Source organism: Phoca vitulina, unplaced genomic scaffold (genome assembly GCF_004348235.1).
Source record: "Phoca vitulina isolate PV1807 unplaced genomic scaffold, GSC_HSeal_1.0 scaffold2, whole genome shotgun sequence".
In the NCBI taxonomy this organism is placed as follows: domain Eukaryota; kingdom Metazoa; phylum Chordata; class Mammalia; order Carnivora; family Phocidae; genus Phoca; species Phoca vitulina.
The window spans coordinates 24124516-24141168 of record NW_022589705.1 but is presented as its reverse complement, the minus strand read 5'-3'; the positions used below and the strand labels follow the sequence as shown (position 1 = coordinate 24141168).

The window sequence follows — 16653 nt, the reverse complement described above, 5'->3', positions numbered from 1 at the left end:
AAATTTAACTGTTAAGTTGCTCAAAGTTTTGTGAAGGAAAAAAAGAAATCTGTATTGTTAGTTTGAATCAGAGCTTCCAAAAGGCATTTTGCTAAGTTTCCATGTTTTCATACCATTTATGACATTTCCCCCTCTGTGTGTATGTCTTCCCCCCTCCCCCACTAAAATCCAACAAATTAGGATTCTCCTTAGAGAGGATTTGAGAGATCTAGTATCAAATCTTGGTTTACTACTTAATTACAGTATAATTTGAACAAGTTCATTTTTAATAATCTGAGTCTCAGTTTCTTAAAATATAAAATAGAGATTAAAATACCTATCATACAGGGTTATTAGTAATAAATGAAATAATGTACATAATCACCTCATAGTAAAATACCTGGGAATAGTACGTGCTTGACAAATACTAGTTCTTCCTTCTCTTTTCTTATGTTACCACTTTTTGAAAGAATACCTATCTTTAGTATATCAAGAGGTACTCACAAATATACTGCTTTTTTGTTACTAGGAAAAACCTAGATTAAAGTAATCTAGTCTCTGGTTTGTGTTATCTAAGAACATGGCTTCCAGGCATACTGAAAGTGCTTTTAATTTCTAATCATACAGATTTGCCCATTCTCTTATTCAGTCATTTGATTCTTCAGCAAAATTATTAACATTTTTCTCTTTAAAAAAATTTTAAGTAAAATACCTTTGGATTACCTGCTCTTTTGAATTTTCTGAGTTTTACTAACTTCCTTGTTAGCATGATTAATTGGAAGTTAACTTTATTAGGAGTCTTTTTGCTTTCAGTAACAGGATAAATACCCATACTGGCTTAAACTAAGAAGGGATTTTATTGGCTTGTTTTAGGAAGAGCTTGATCTAGGAACTCAGAACTATTTCTCTCCACCTCACAGTTCTGCCTTCCACTGTGTTGGCTTCATTTGAAGACTTCATGTGATGGTCTTCCAAAGTTCTGGGCTCATATATCTCCAGGTTCAAGTCCAGTGGAGAAGGCAGGGAGGGAACTTTTCTTCAGTCCCTAAAGAAAAGTCTCTGTGGGTCTATTCTACCTGATTGGGTTATAAGCCTACTCGTGAACTGTTCACTCTGGCCATACAAGTGCTGTGCTGAGACGGGCCCTCTGGAGCCAGGACACAACTCTGCCTGAAGCCTGGGAACCGATTATGGGTGTGGGTGGGTCCCCCATGGAATTTTAGGGGTCTTTTGCCAGAAGAGGAGGTGATAAATCCGGGATGATGGAAGACAAGTGTCCCCTACATTTCTCCCATTTTATCTCTGGGCCCAGTGATACTGAGACATATTTATTGAATGCATGCCATATGGCTAGAACATTGTAATTTTTTAATTTCAGGAAATTCAACAAAGAAGCATTTTGTATTACCAGCAATTTATGTATATCATCATGATTTAAGAAAATAAAGGCTTAATTTGGAACTGTGTCATTGATATTTAGTTCTCTGAATTGATCCTGAGGAGTTCACCTTGTAGATAGCATAAAAATTTCCCATGTTTGTGATACTTGATGAGGTATACTTTCATGTTTTATAGTCCTGAGGGAAGTTACACTGATGATGCAAACCAAGAAGTCCGTGGGCCACCCCAACAACATGGGCACCACAATGAGTTTGATGATGAATTCGAAGACGACGATCCTTTGCCTGCTATTGGACACTGCAAAGCTATCTACCCTTTTGATGGTGTGATTTTCTTTTGTATTTGATAAAACTGGTTCCTTAAAGTCTACCATTGAATCATGCACTTTACTGTCCTTAGTTATATAATTCATTGTCAGCAAATTGTAATACCAGCTCATTAGTATGAATATTTTTGTTTTAACTATATTGCAAATAGAGGTTTTTCTTCTGTACATGACACTGAAAGAAAATTACTTGTGTTATCAACATCCTAGTACAGATTTTAATTATCAACTTTGGTCGATACAGAATTTAATTTCCCCCAGAGATCTTACTAATACTACATGTTCTCATCACAATTGAAGCAGCTTGAGTGTAGCTCAACCTAGGAAGTGGAAAGCTAGTAGATGCCACTTTAAGCTCTTCCTTGTAACTTGCTGTCATTGAGAGATAGGTACAAGGCACATGGCATAGCTGAATGTCCCTACGATATCTGTACTCTGTAGGCCATATTTTCAAGTGAGAGAAGGAGAGATTGTGTCACTTCTGACTACACCATCCTTCTGCTGTGATGGTTGGAGAACAGTCCCTGTGAGGGAAGGAAGACATTGTGGTTCTCTCTTGGAGATTTTTTGTTGCCCTTCCCTCTCTTGGACTGTGAAAAATCTTTTTCCTCAATTCACAGAGGAGCAGAGTAACACTTTCATAAACCATTTGTTATAAAATGGTATATGGTTTAAGGTCCTTCCCCACCCATCCATTGTATTAGTTTTTTTATTTTTTATTTTTTAAGATTTTATTTATTTGACAGAGACACAGTGAGAGAGGGAACACAAGCAGGCAGAGTGGGAGAGGGAGAAGCAGGCTTCCCATGGAGCAGGGAGCCCGATGCGGGGCTCGATCCCAGGACCCTGAGATCATGACCTGAGCCGAAGGCAGACGCTCAATGACTGAGCCACCCAGGCGCCCCCATTGTATTGGTTTTAAAGTTGAGTAAAGGGGTGCCTGGGTGGCTTAGTCGGTTGGGCGTCTGCCTTCGGCTCAGATCATCGAGCCCTGAGTCAGGCTCCCTGCTCAGCGGGGAGCCTGCTTCTCCTTCTCCCTCTGTCTCCCGGCTCGTGCTCTTGCTTTCACTCTCCATCTCAAATAAATAAATAAAATCTTTAAAAAAAAATTAGGTTGAGTAAAGCTTTTAGTTACTCCTCATTCTGTGAAATAGTATTAAATAAGATCTTGCTATAATGTTACCTAGAGAATTTAGGGTATGTTAAATGAAGAATCATTTGTGAAAACTGTTAGTGCTAATTGGGTTGGAAGTAGTTGGCAGTGGAGAAGAAAACGAGCCCTGAGTCTGATGAGATTTCAAAGAAAGTTCGTGCTTTGTGGCTGTGACTATTCTGCCTCCACCATCACCAGAGTTGAACCTGTGTTTTTCTCTGCTCCCTCTCCAAACTATATTCTTTTCTTCTGTCTTCCCACTCTCCCACAGTCAGTAATATTTTCCTGATCCACACCTCAGGAATTTTTTAGATAGCAGTGCACTCAAATTTGGGAAAGGAGTTGGAGTAGTGAAATAAGAGAGTATCCTGTCAAATCATACAATGTCATTGTAGCTCAGATACTTCATCTGTTACATGGGGGGGGCGGGGTGATATTAATGCCAGTTTCCCGGGGTTATTGTGCATTTCCAGTGACATAATGTATGTGAAAGTGTTGGATAAACTACAAAAGCATTATGGAGCTGTTGCTAATGAGAGTCAGTGGGCTCTTGGTTCTAGGTACATTGAAATCTAGTAGGGTATCATGTCGTTTTGTGTGTTGTATTTGTAACTTTTATTTGAAATTATCACTTAATTATGGTTATGCTATTAAAACTCTCACTTAGGACATAATGAAGGTACCCTGGCAATGAAAGAAGGTGAAGTTCTATACATTATTGAGGAAGACAAAGGTGATGGATGGACAAGAGCTCGGAGACAGAACGGTGAAGAAGGCTACGTTCCCACGTCATACATAGATGTAACTCTAGAGAAAAATAGTAAAGGTGCAGTAACTTACATCTAAACTAACCAGGCAGCTTTGTGACATGTATAACATAGGAACGATAACATAAAACGAAAACACATTCACTGGGTGGGAAAACATAAGAAAACTTAGAGGCATCCAAGATACATTGTTCACTATGTGAGCTGAGTGTAGGCTCGATTTTAAAGATGTGAATATTACCACAAGAAACTGTTCTCGTGATGTTTTACCATTTGAGTGACGTCGGTGTGAAGCTTAATTGATGCCTTTTGCTTTATGTCCTGCTTAAGTCTCTGTGAAAGATTTGTGTTTTTCTGCCTTATAAGTCCTAGAATTTGATCTGTTGGGCAGGAATCCAGATATAGGAAGCCCTCCTCCCCCAACACACTCTTTGCTCCAGAAAACACAGTGACTGTAAGTGAATTCAAATAAGGAAAACTGCTCTGAAAGCTAACTCCCAAAAGAGTGGTTTGGCCTAGGAGTTTGAATTTTTGTAGCTACAGTTTCCAGGGAGAAAAGTAATAGTTGGCTAATTGAAAAAAATAAATACATTCATTTTCATTTTTCTCCCTATTCTTAGCTTTGGTTTCTTAAAGGAAGAAAACACCTTGAACATAAATCTATTTTAGTAGTAGGCTAATTAAGAGACCTGTAAAAAAAAAATCAACCTGGTCTAGCTCTTATGTGAATAAAATGGGTTTTTTTTGAGACCTGAAAATATTTTCATCTAGTGTACTAGTCGTTTTCAATAACATACAGACTTCCTTCCAGGTTAACACTTGTATTTTTTCATCTTGAAAATGTTTTTTGGGAAATACCACTTTCGTGATGATTTAGCATTTAGCAATTTATACATAGGAAAATAGATTCTAAAAGAGGAAATCTTGAGTGGAAGGAAAGTACTGGCAAATTTTACTTCGAAAAGAAAAAACTGCTTTGACTGACTGGGTTGCAGGACTATTATCTGTACCACCGTTTAGGACATTTTCTCATTTTACCTCAATCATCAATTCAAGATTTTTTCCAATTAATTTTAACAAGCGTTTCTTGGAAAATACTGTATAATAAAGGATTGTGCAGTGCTGGTCGTGTGGGGAAGTAAAGTGAGGAAGCAATTAAGAGACTGGTCCTTAATTTTGCTCATGTCCAGATTTTTCTGGTGTTTTCACATAGCTGACTATTAAAATGATTTTAGACATTTGGGACAGACACTTTAAACACCCCTTTTGGTCTTACCAAAGGTCTTCAGTAATTGTTCTTTTCTTTTTCCTCCTGGACTACAGGTTCCTGAAGAGGGTTTCTGAGGAAATGGGCAAGATGTTGAAGGAGGTTACATGCAGCTGCTTTTAGGGGGAGGGTATTAGAGTTGTCAGGCTCAAACAGAGAGTGAGAGAAGCAAGTTGCATGAGTGCATGCAGACATTTTTTTTTTTTTTAACTAACTTCATTATCATTTCCATACATTGTTTTAAAGAATCATTGTAATACCAATCCTTAAATTCCTCATTCACAATTATTCACATAAAGGGAAAAAAGCCAGAAATGGCTAACTTTTTTTCCATTTCTTTTACTGATGTTTAAATCAGAAAGAATGCAGAGCTATCATGAAATTTGTCTTACATTGGCTGTCCCAGCAGGACCGTCTATACCAGCTCTGTTTTAATTGGCTTTTAGACCTGTTGTCTGTTAGAACCCTTGCCATTTGTCAGTGTCTGCCTGCGCCACCTCTGTGCTTGCTTAACATCCTGTTGCATGTCTAGAGCGATCGGGCTAGCGTTTTCAGGCATGTCTTTATAATCCCTTGTTCTCGTCAAAGTCTTTGTTTTGTTCTACATTTGTAGTGCGAGTCCCTTTGTCAGACAGCTCCCGCACTAATGTTCCCATCCTAGTATTCATGTACGCTGCTGTAACTTCCCCACTGCAAACTTCCAGTTTTGGCATTATGAAGTAGTAGTTTGTGAACCTCAAGTATTTATGATAAGAAAAAGAAAACACCTCTGCTCTAGCCTACAGCCCAGTTGAAAGAACTCTGAAACATGATACATCTTCACCTCAGTCTGAGAAGAATCTATAGTCAGCACTGAAATCCTGGCATAATAAACACGCAAGATACTCACCACCTCAAGACAAAGGACTGTTGTCAGAAGTCAGCTGCTTCCATTCAAATGCTGCCTTAAACTAGAGTGCCTCAATCTGTTGATTGCCAACACTACCACTACAGTATCCCACAAAGGGCTTTATGTGTCAGCTCAGTGCGACCTCCTTTAACTCGGCAGCGCTGCTGCGGATGCCGACGTAGCCTTGGTAGGTGGCTTTTAGAGCTCTACCATGTTTGATGGTGCATCTTCAGATTTATGCATCAAGCTAAAGACATGTCCAAGTCCATTTTACTTTACTCTGTGTTTTTATGAGAAGTTTTATGGACCCCCCATTGTGTTTTAATTTGGGGTGACCATGTTCTTATTTGATTATTACAATGATAGTCTGTTTCCAAGTGATGCTTTTGTTTGAACCAGATAAAATTTAGTGAAACTTTGTAATGATCTATGTGCACTTTTACTTGTAAAATGGAAATTTCTTTATGTTTATACTTGTAAATATAATTGTCGTTACTGCCCCTGTTGCTCATGTTGTCCTGCCTCGCATTTGTGATTCTGTTAATGACTTGTATCTTAACTAATTTCTTAGTGGTGTTTAATAGGAGTTGGGCATAGGTTCGGGGGGGTAGGTATTTGTACCACAGAAGCTTCATTAATTTTGTTCGTTACTGTTTTGAGGGAAGAAGGAACGTGAAATGGTCTGTGTATTATTGGATTTTAAGCAATATTTTAGAAGCTGTGCGACTGCTTTAATAATTTTTTCCCCAGTGTTATTTGAATCGTACTACCAGTTACACTAAAGCTGAATGACAATTGTGTGAAAGTTAATGCCTTCATAAGATCAAGTACACCCCAGTTACACAGCTGACATGTAGTGTATTACCTTTGAGGCTAGTAAACTATAAAGTTTAGTCTTTGAATCTCTTTACAGGGTTATTTATATAATGTGACATTATTCAATACTGACAGACTACATAAAGTAGTTTTAAAATCTAGTGCTATTTTTATTTTAAAGTTTAGCATTGAGGAGGAAATGTGATCTGGCTGTGTTTGTCCTCTGTACAAAGCCTGAAGTGCTTGTGTTTTTTTGGCTGACAGCCACAGAGGGCAAAGTTTAAGGCTTTCTTGTAAGGACTAACTGTTCTTTTCAAGCTACTGTTTGTTTTTCTCAAAGCAGGATTTGCTTCCGTAGGAGGCAAGGTCCTTCACGTGGAATAGTGCAACCTGTACATGGGTTATTACAATAGGACAGACATTTGTACTTGCACAGTTTAAATCATTCTTAAATTTTGAACATGTGAATCGTCCAAAAGAAATCTTTAATTTTTCAGTAATTTTTACTCTTTTTGTGCACATGTTGATTTAATGGTAAATGCTTTGTTTAAGATCGTGTTCTCTGTTGAGAATATTTTCACAGAATAAAACAATCTTTTCATGGTCAGTTAAGGTGTATAGTGTGTTATCTCTTATTCCTGTGTGAACTAAAGAGATGTAATGATTTTGTTCTTGGTTGTGCTGAATTCCTGATGATACAAAGTAAATGACAAGTTCCGTAAGTGGAGGCATCTGTGTTGGGTGACATTTTTTGCAAAACAGTTTTGGAAATTTTATTCTAGTTTTAGTTTCTTTCAAGCTTTCCTAAAGATAAGAAAAGTTAACTGTTTCTTTAGAGTAATTTTAAATTGAGTGTAATAATTTGGATTTTTTAACCTTTATTTTACCGTAGCTGTGTTACACAGACTTGACTTATATCATCTTATCCTCTGCATCCATAAGAAGTGTCCCTGTACCACATAGCTTGATCTACCCACATGCTGGTCAGCATTTACTGTGCTTCTGCTTGAATTCCTAGTCAGAGAGCACCTGTATCTTCCTGGCATGTCAAAGCATGGAAAGGCAATGTTTGTCACAATAGTGTCACATCTGTCATTTTAGGAAGTTTTAATTTCACTTCTGCTTTTTAATTTCACTCAGCTTTTTAAAAGGACAAATATGAAACCATGACTATTAGCTTCTAGAAACCCCAGAAAATACTATAAAACTCTGGGTTGATCCTGAACAATGATGGGTTGCAGTTGTTGTGATTAAAATTTAGAGATCCATGCCAAGCTTGGAAGTAGGGACACATACAAACTAGCAGGAAAACAGTGTCAACAACAACAACAAAAAACAATGAAAAGGGCTTTTACTATCTGAATTGAGATCAGGGAAGTCAAATCCTACTTGCTAGGGAAAGATAACATCCTTATAACAATATTAACAAGAGAGGATCTCCAGACTTGTTGAAAAGGATAGATTTTCTTTGTGAGAAGGTATTTCCTTCAGATGAAAAAAATACTAAAGAAACACCAAACCTATTTCAGTGAGCTCATATACCTGGGGTCAAATATATTCCCAAGTATAGTTACTGTGAATAAGAAACTACAGAAAATATAAGAGGTGCCAAAAGATTAGGGGTGGGAAAATACAAAATGTGAACAGTAAATTCTGGAAGTTTGACAACTCATAAAAATACTGGGTAATTTCGTCAACATTTAGGAGAAAATGTAATGGGCAACTGACTTAGATCCTAAGAACAAGCCACATCAAAATAGCCTCATTCCTTTCTTTAGATAGAATTGGGAAACTCAAGAGACATAAGTGTCTTTATTTCAGCACAATTTCAAGTCCTGTCAAGTTCAGGACTTGACAGGATTTCTTACTCATTTTTGTAAGATGGTGATAGCATTGTTGTAGAAAATGGGAGCTTGCAACGAGCTTATATGGTAAACCCAGAATGTCAACCCTGAGGAAAACTTCTTGTGGAAAATATGTATATATTATGAACCGTACATAATAAATGTAAGTCTGTCACCCAATTTAATAGAAAATTACCATCTTCCTCTCCTTCAAGGATAACCGCTATCCTGAATTTCTTAGTTTTTGTTTTCTTAGTTTCTCTTATTGTTACCACAAGGGTGTTTTTTCCTGAACTTGATTAGCTATCCATGTTTTTGAGTAAAGATGTTGTCATACTCTGTATGTGCAGGCCTGATAGTGAGCCAGTGCACACTGATAAAGCCATGGTTAATGCTAAATACTGAAATATTTCCATGCCGATTGGTAAATGGTAATTCCAGAAACTAGTAAAATCAAGTTCCAGAACATGTGGTTTCTCAGAAACCACACATGATACTTCATGATGTATTTCTGGTTTGAGCAATGGGGACAAAGCTGAAGGGCTTACTATAGATTACTATTATTTCAGATTTGGGGAAATCTTTTCTGGTTTTGTAAGCCCTTGAGTGGAAGAGGAACCTGGGCAACCAAGCTGAAGAAGATCCCTTTTGTTCGTCCTCCCAAAGAAATGCCTCATCCTGCTCAAGGGGAGATGTGTCTAAGCTCTGGTAGCAGCTGGGAAGATTGGGAGTGTGGGTAGACACAAGTGTTAGGGACATAGCCCTTTGTGGTGCAGTGATAGCCCTTTAGATGGTTTTTTAAACATTTTGACAGCTTATTTTGGGGTGGAGGGCGACCTGCCTTGTGCACTGAAGAGGTGTGAGGAGAGTGACTGTAAAGAATGTGCTCTCCCCAGGTGATAGCACAACTCCTGCTCTATTCTCCCCCATCCTGTCTGTAGACCGAGTATCATGTTTGTCTACCCTCTTCATCTCTACCAGTTTACGCTCACTGGCCTGACCAAGCTGCTCCATCTCAGGGCCGGCAGAAGCTCTGGCAGACTTGCCCTGTTATTTATTCTCTTCGCTTATCCCCTTCTTTCTTTGTCCTGAATCATCCGACCAGTCATTGGTTCTTTCTTGTTTGGCCAATGTGGGACCCAGTTTTGGGTATGGAATGAGACAGACATAAAACACAAGTTCCCCGTTCTGGTAACCAAGATCAGTCCCCACCCAGCTAGTACTCTTTCGCTCCCCCCATCCCACCATTCTTTCCTCTAACTAGGAGCTCCTACCACTGGGTCTTGGCATGGAGCCAGCACCCAGATGGCACTATCCTGTCCGATGAGGTAAGATGGGGGTCAGCTGCATGTCCCTTCTCTTCAGGGGCCAGACAGCACAGTAGTACATTAATGACTATCAGTTGAATGGGGGAAGTCACTGCAAGAGTTTGCAGCCCTCTGTCAAATAATGAGGGTATCATTTAGCTGGGGAGAGCCATGTCAAACAAATTTTATCAGCCAAGCTGTTCGAAGTGCTTTGGGAATTATTAGTGGTTGCTGAATGATTTGTACTACTTTCATCACTTTAGATTAAGTTTTATTATGTAGTTTATTTAAAGAATAAAAGGGATTATTTTACTTGATTTGCACATTGACATATTAACTTATTGATTCATATATGATTTATATATTATTAACATCCCACTTTTAAGTATTTTGAATATTGCATGGTATCTTCTGAGACTTGCTTTTCACTCAGCACTCTTAAGATTTATCTGTGTTTATGTATAGTTCATTTTAGTATGGTATTCCATTATATAAATAACAATATATCCATACTCCTGTTGATGGACATTGGTGCTTTTTCCTGATTCTTGCTTGTGCTATGTACATCCATATGCATGTTTATTGATAACAAAAGTTATGCGTCGCTAGTTTGTAGGTTATATTTATCTTCAATTTTTATCACATTTTCCTTCAGAGTGATTGTAACAGTTTTACACACCTACAACTTGTGTATAAGGGTTACTTATGCTCCATATCCTGGCCAACAGGAGTTAGACTTTTCCAATTTTTGTCAATTCAGTGAATGAAAATGGCATTTCATTGTAGTCTTAATTTGCTTTTCCCTGTGTATCGAAGTTGAGAATCTTTTGTGTTTCCTTTTCTGTGAAAAACCAGTTTATATCTTTTGCCCATTTTTTGTTGTTAATTGTCTTTCCATATTCATTCATCGGAATTCTTTATGCATTAAGGATGCTAATTAGTTATCTTGCTATGTAGTATAGCTGGTGACTGGCTCAATTTATAAGGAGGTTGCAGTCAAGGTGTTGGTGTTGCAATCACCTCAAGGCTTTGTGTGGACCTGGAGAGTCCACTTCCAAGATAATTCACACGATTGTTGGCAGGTCTCAGGACTTTGTCATGTGGACATCTTCATAGAGATGCTCAAAACATGGCATATTCCTTCCCCCAGTGAAGTATCCAAGAGAAAAAATTCAAGACAGAGGCTGTAGTTTTTATAACCTAATCTCAGACATAATATACCATGACTTCTGCCGTATTTACTTAGTGATGCAGAGCAAACCTGGTGCAGTGTAGGAGGGGACAACAGAAGGGTGTGAATATTAGGTGGCAGGGAACAGCAGTAGCCAATGTTGGAAGCTGCATTTATGATATGATATCCTTTGATGAATAGAAGTTTGTTTTAATGTAGACTGATCAATCTTTTATAGTTAATGCTTTTTCTGTCTAGTTTAAAAAATTCTTCCTTGATTCAAAGTAAAAAGGATATTCTGGATTTCCTTCTAAACGTGTCATGGTTTTGTCTTTCACATGGAGGTTGTTAATTCATCTAGATTTTATTTTGGTGTATGATAGGAGGCAAGGGGCCATTTTTCTCCCCTTTTATTTGCTTAACCAGTTGTCCAAGAGTTATTTATTTAAAAAGTTACCCTTTCCCCCACTGATTGCCAATGTTACTTCTGTCATATCAAATTGCCAATGACAATTTAATTACTATACCTTAATAATGAACTTTTATATCTGGTAGAACAGATTTCCCCCCTTCATACATTTTATCTTCCTACGATGGTCTTGACTATTTCTAGCCATGTAAATTTTGGGAAAACCTTATCAAGTTAGCTTGAACAATCCTGTTGGATTTGGGGATTACATTGAGCTTATAGGTCATTTTAAGAAGTAGTATCTCTGAGGGCGCCTGGGTGGCTCAGTTGGTTAAGCGACTGCCTTCGGCTCAGGTCATGATCCTGGAGTCCCTGGATCGAGTCCCGCATCGGGCTCCCTGCTCGGCAGGGAGTCTGCTTCTCCCTCTGACCCTCCCCCCTCTCATGTGCTCACTGTCTCTCATTCTCTCTCTCTCAAATAAATAAATAAAAAATCTTTAAAAAAAAAAAAAAGTAGTATCTCTGATACCAAGTTTTAAAGTCTAGGAACATCATGTTCCTGTTTATTTTTTTAAAATGTTTTTCAGATTTTTAAAGTTTAAAAATTTCTTCACCAAATTCTTGTACATCTTTTGAAATTCCTAGGTATCCCATGTTTTTACGAATGCTTTAACACCTTGTTATAAAATACACATTCAGAGAAATGCATGAAACATAAATGTACAGTTTAAGTTACTAGAAAGTCAACACTTGAGTCAAGAAATAAAGCATTACCAGCACTCCAGACACATACTGCATCCCCCTAATCACACCCTGTTCCCTCATAATTCTCCTGACCTTTTTATATGGACTTTAAGTTTTTATGTGTTCTTATACTTTTTATTATAAAGAGTATAGGTTTTATTTTTTATTTTGGGGGGAGAGAGACTCTTAAGCAGGCCCCATGCCCAGCACGGGGCCCAATGTGGGGCTTGATCTGACAACCCTGAGATCATGACCTGAGTTGAAATCAAAAGTTGGATGCTTAGCCGACTGAGCCACCCAGGCACCCCAGGTGGTTTTATTTTAAATCTAGATGGCTATCTCTGACTTTCAACTGGCAGGTTCAGTCTATTTGTATTTATAGTGGTTATAAGTTTGGAGTGTTTTCTGACACCTCTGTGCCTGTTACTCATCTCACTTTACTGTCTTTTTACATATGTTTTTTGTTTTCTCCATTTTTTCCTCTACTAGTTTGAAACTGACCCCAATTTTTATTCTTATAGCATTTACCCTTGACATTTTACATACTTAAAACTTAAAGCTAATCAGTATCTTTAATCCTCCCACTGATTAGAAGAAAACACTTTATCAGAACTCTAGTAACTGATCACCCCATTCCTGGTTTGTGCTGTTTTAATTGCCTTTTTAACTTCACACAGTAGACACTATTGTCTCAATATACCTAAAAGATAACCCATTTCACTGCTCAACAATCCTTAAATCTCCACCCTTTCTTCTGGATGAATTGCTTCCTCCCCACCCCACTTTCTTTCCTTCTGGAGCTCTGATGAGATGTTGGGTCATTCTCTTTTGGTCCTTTAAATCTTTTCATCTCTGTCTTCTAATTTTCCTCTCCTTGTCTCTGTGTATTCTGGGCATGGTCTTCAGAGTTCATTAGAGCTTCAGTTGGATCTAATCTGGGTTTTTGCTGTAGTTTTTTGTTTGGAGAGAGAGCATGAGCATGGTTGGGGACATGGAGGGGCAAAGGGAGAGCGCGAGAGAGAATCCCAAGCAGGATCCATACCCAGTGCAGAGCCTGACGCAGTGCTCGATCCCATGACCCTGAGATCATGACCTGAGCTGAAATCAAGAGTCAGACCCTTAACCAACTGAACCACCGAGGTGCCCCAAGATCTAATCTTCTGTTTAATATTAGCATCCATTGAGTTTTTAGTTTATTACACCTTTCTAAAGGATCTACTAAGTTTCTCTTAAAATGTGATCATTTTTTAATACTCATTTCCTGTTTGGGTTCATTTTTCTTTATACACAACCATATTTTGCATTCAAAATATGATAATTCTAATATCTGAAGGTATTGAAGTTCTAAATCTTTTCTCCCCCAGCATTTTATTCATGATAGCATTGCTTCTGCTTGATTTTATATTCATATATAAATATATATTTAGTTTCAACATTTTTTTCATTTTTATTTAAATTTTTTTATTGTTATGTTAATCCCCATACATTACATCATTAGTTTTAGATATAGTGTTCCATGATTCATTGTTTGTGCATAACACCCAGTGCTCCATGCAGAACGTGCCCTCCTCAATACCCATCACCAGGCTAACCCATCCTCCCAACCCCCTCCCCTCTAGAACCCTCAGTTTGTTTTTCAGAGTCCATTGTCTCTCATGGTTCTTCTCCCCCTCCGATTTCCCCCCCTTCATTCTTCCCCTCCTGCTACATTCTTCTTCTTTTTTTCTTTCTTAACATATATTGCATTATTTGTTTCAGAGGTACAGATCTGAGATTCAACAGTCTTGCACAATTCACAGCGCTTACCAGAACACATACCCTCCCCAGTGTCCATCACCCAGTCACCCCATCCCTCCAACCCCACCCCCCACTCCAGCAACCCTCAGTTTGTTTCCTGAGATTAAGAATTCCTCATATCAGTGAGGTCATATGATACATGTCTTTCTCTGTTTGACTTATTTCGCTCAGCATAATACCCTCCAGTTCCATCCACGTCGTTGCAAATGGCAAGATCTCATTCCTTTTGATGGCTGCATAATACAACATTTTTTTCATTTTTAAATTTATTTTATCCGTATGAATACTGGATGCTTTCCTGGTGAGAGTATAGGTTTATCTGCTAGGCCCCAGGGATGCCGGCAAACTAGGACCATTGTAAATCAATTTGGTTTTGGGTTTTTACTCTAGATCTATTTGAGGATAGGCTTATAGTTGCAAATCCTCACTAAAGACCATTATCATTACAATTCTTTTCTTGTAGCTGTGCATAAAAGAAGGCTATTTCTTGGTAACCTCTCTTTGCTGGCAGATGGTTGTTTTTTGTTTTGTTTTGTTTTGTTTCAGCCTAACAACAGGGACTCTTTAAGGGTCCTTACTTAATGGAGATATTTCACGCTTGGCTCACCTAAGACACCTTCTTCCATTCACTGAGGTGATGTCAGTATTTGCCTTAGGGGGCCACCCAGGTTTTTAAATTCTCTTAGAGTTTATATTTGCTGATCGTTTTGGTAGGTGAGGTGGGGTGGATAGGATTATTTCTTGGGGATTTCCCTTTCATTCTGTCAAGTTTAACAGTGCATTAAAAGGTAAGTTTATTAACATTTATTGATTTAGTTATAATGAAAGGGCTTTCCAAGAGCACCTAAACCACCATATTTCCAGAAGTAGAATTGTCCTTTTCGGTTTGTTTTTTGGGTTTTTTTTAGCAAATAAAAAATAGTATTGTGATGGCTCCTTTATTTTTTTTTTTTAAAGATTTTATTTATTTATTTGACAGAGAGAGACACAGTGAGAGCAGGAACACAAGCAGGGGGAGTGGGAGAGGGAGAAGCAGGCTTCCCGCTGAGCAGGGAGCCCGATGCGGGGCTTGATCCCAGGACCCTGGGATCATGACCCGAGCCAAAGGCAGACGCTTAACGACTGAGCCACCCAGGTGCCCCGTGATGGCTCCTTTAAAAGAATGGGAGAGGGCCTCATGATCCTAGGTCACATTAATGGAAATACAGAGACTCAGGATTCAAAACCAATATTTCTCTTACAATAAATAGACCATAATGAGAGGCTCATACTTAGTTCTAGTAGGCATATTTAAGATGGAAGGAAAGTGCTTAAATTATAGTGTAACTTATGTAACCAATAAATTGTATTTTGTCAAAGGCTATTTAACATCATGGAGAAATTTCTGTAACTTGAGAGAAGTTGGATATTCTGTATGATACCCAAATTATTTAGAAGACAGGAAGAAGAAGTAAATTGGTAAGTGTTTGTACTTTGTGGCAGAGTGATTGAAATTTATTATTTTATTTTAAAATCTTGTATTCCAAATTTTCTACAATAGAGAAAAAATGGAGGGGTACTGATAAACTAGAAAGTATCTCCTTTGTGAAGCCAAAAGCCTAGAAAGTAAGCCTGGAAAACTCATACCTAACCAGCTAGAGGAAAAGGTAACAGTCAATTATTTTTATTGGAGCATTTAGACCATTTACATTTAAAGTAATTATTGATAGGTATGTACTTAATGCCATTTTGTTCATTGTTTTCTGATTTTGTAGTTTTCTTCTCTTGCTCTCTTGTGATGACTGACTTTAGTGTTATTCTTGGCTTTCTTTCACTTTATTTCTTGTGTATCATAGGTTTTTGGTGTGTGGTTTCTATGAGATTTGTATGTAACATCCTAAGTATATAGCCGTCATATGTGTAAGTCTATGGTCACTTAAATTTGAACACATTATAAGAGAACTTCATTTTTACTCATCTGCCCCCCCCCATGTTTTATGTATATGTTGTTATATTTTACATATTTTTATTTTGTGAGTCCCCCTTAACTAATTGTTTAGATATAGTTTTACTACTTTTGTCTTTAACCTTCATACTAGCTTTATAAGTGATTACTACCTTCTCTGTATGTTTGCTTTTACTCGTGTCATTTTTTTCTTTTCATAATTTTCTTCTCATTACTGCCTTTTCTTTACCACTTAAAGAAGTCCCTTTAACATTTCTTGTAAGGCTGGTTTAGTGGTGGTGAACTCCTTTAACTTTTGTTTGTCTGAGAAACTCTTTGTCCCTTAATTCTGAATGATAACCTTGCTGGGCAGAGTATTCCTGGTTGTAGCTTTTTTCCCTTCAGCACTTTGAATGTATCCTGCCACTCCTTTCTGGCTTGCAAAGTTTTGGATGAGACGTCAACTGATGGACTTATGGGGTTTCCCTTGTATGTTACTAGTTGCTTCTTGCTGCTTGTAGAATTATCTATCTTTAATCTTTGACATGTTAATTATTATGTGTCATGATGTGGACCTTCTTGGGTCTATCTTTAGAACTTTATTTGCTTCCTGGACTTGGGTGTGTATTTCCTTCCCCAGGTTAGAGAGGTTTTCAGTTATTTTAAGTGTTCTTCCCCTTTCTCTCTCTCTCTTCTCCTCTGGGACCCTTAGAATACTTGTTTACCTCATGTTGTCAAGAGATCCCTTAACCTATCCTGATTTTCTTTTCTTTCTTTCTTTTTTTTTTTTTTGCTGTTCAGCTTGGGTGCTTTCCACTATCTGCCTTTCAGATTGCTGATCCATTCTGCTGCATTCTCTA

At 37.9% G+C, this 16653-nt stretch overlaps 1 protein-coding gene across 7 annotated transcripts in view; it reads left to right on the top strand.

Annotated features, from left to right (window-relative positions):
• Nucleotides 1–9639, top strand: part of FNBP1L (formin binding protein 1 like) — a 103214-nt gene extending 93575 nt beyond the window's left edge. For 4 of the 7 annotated variants that reach the window (XM_032423447.1, XM_032423438.1, XM_032423481.1 and 1 more), the window contains 2 exons: nucleotides 1555–1703; nucleotides 3526–9638. In XM_032423447.1, coding sequence (XP_032279338.1) covers nucleotides 1555–1703; nucleotides 3526–3704 — 328 coding nt within the window. In that variant the 3' untranslated portion in view covers nucleotides 3705–9638. Of the gene's footprint in view, nucleotides 1–1554; nucleotides 1704–3525 lie in introns of all 7 variants that reach the window. The other 3 variants (XM_032423452.1, XM_032423490.1, XM_032423471.1) reach the window with 3 other exon arrangements.
• Nucleotides 9640–16653: the final 7014 nt, after the last annotated feature.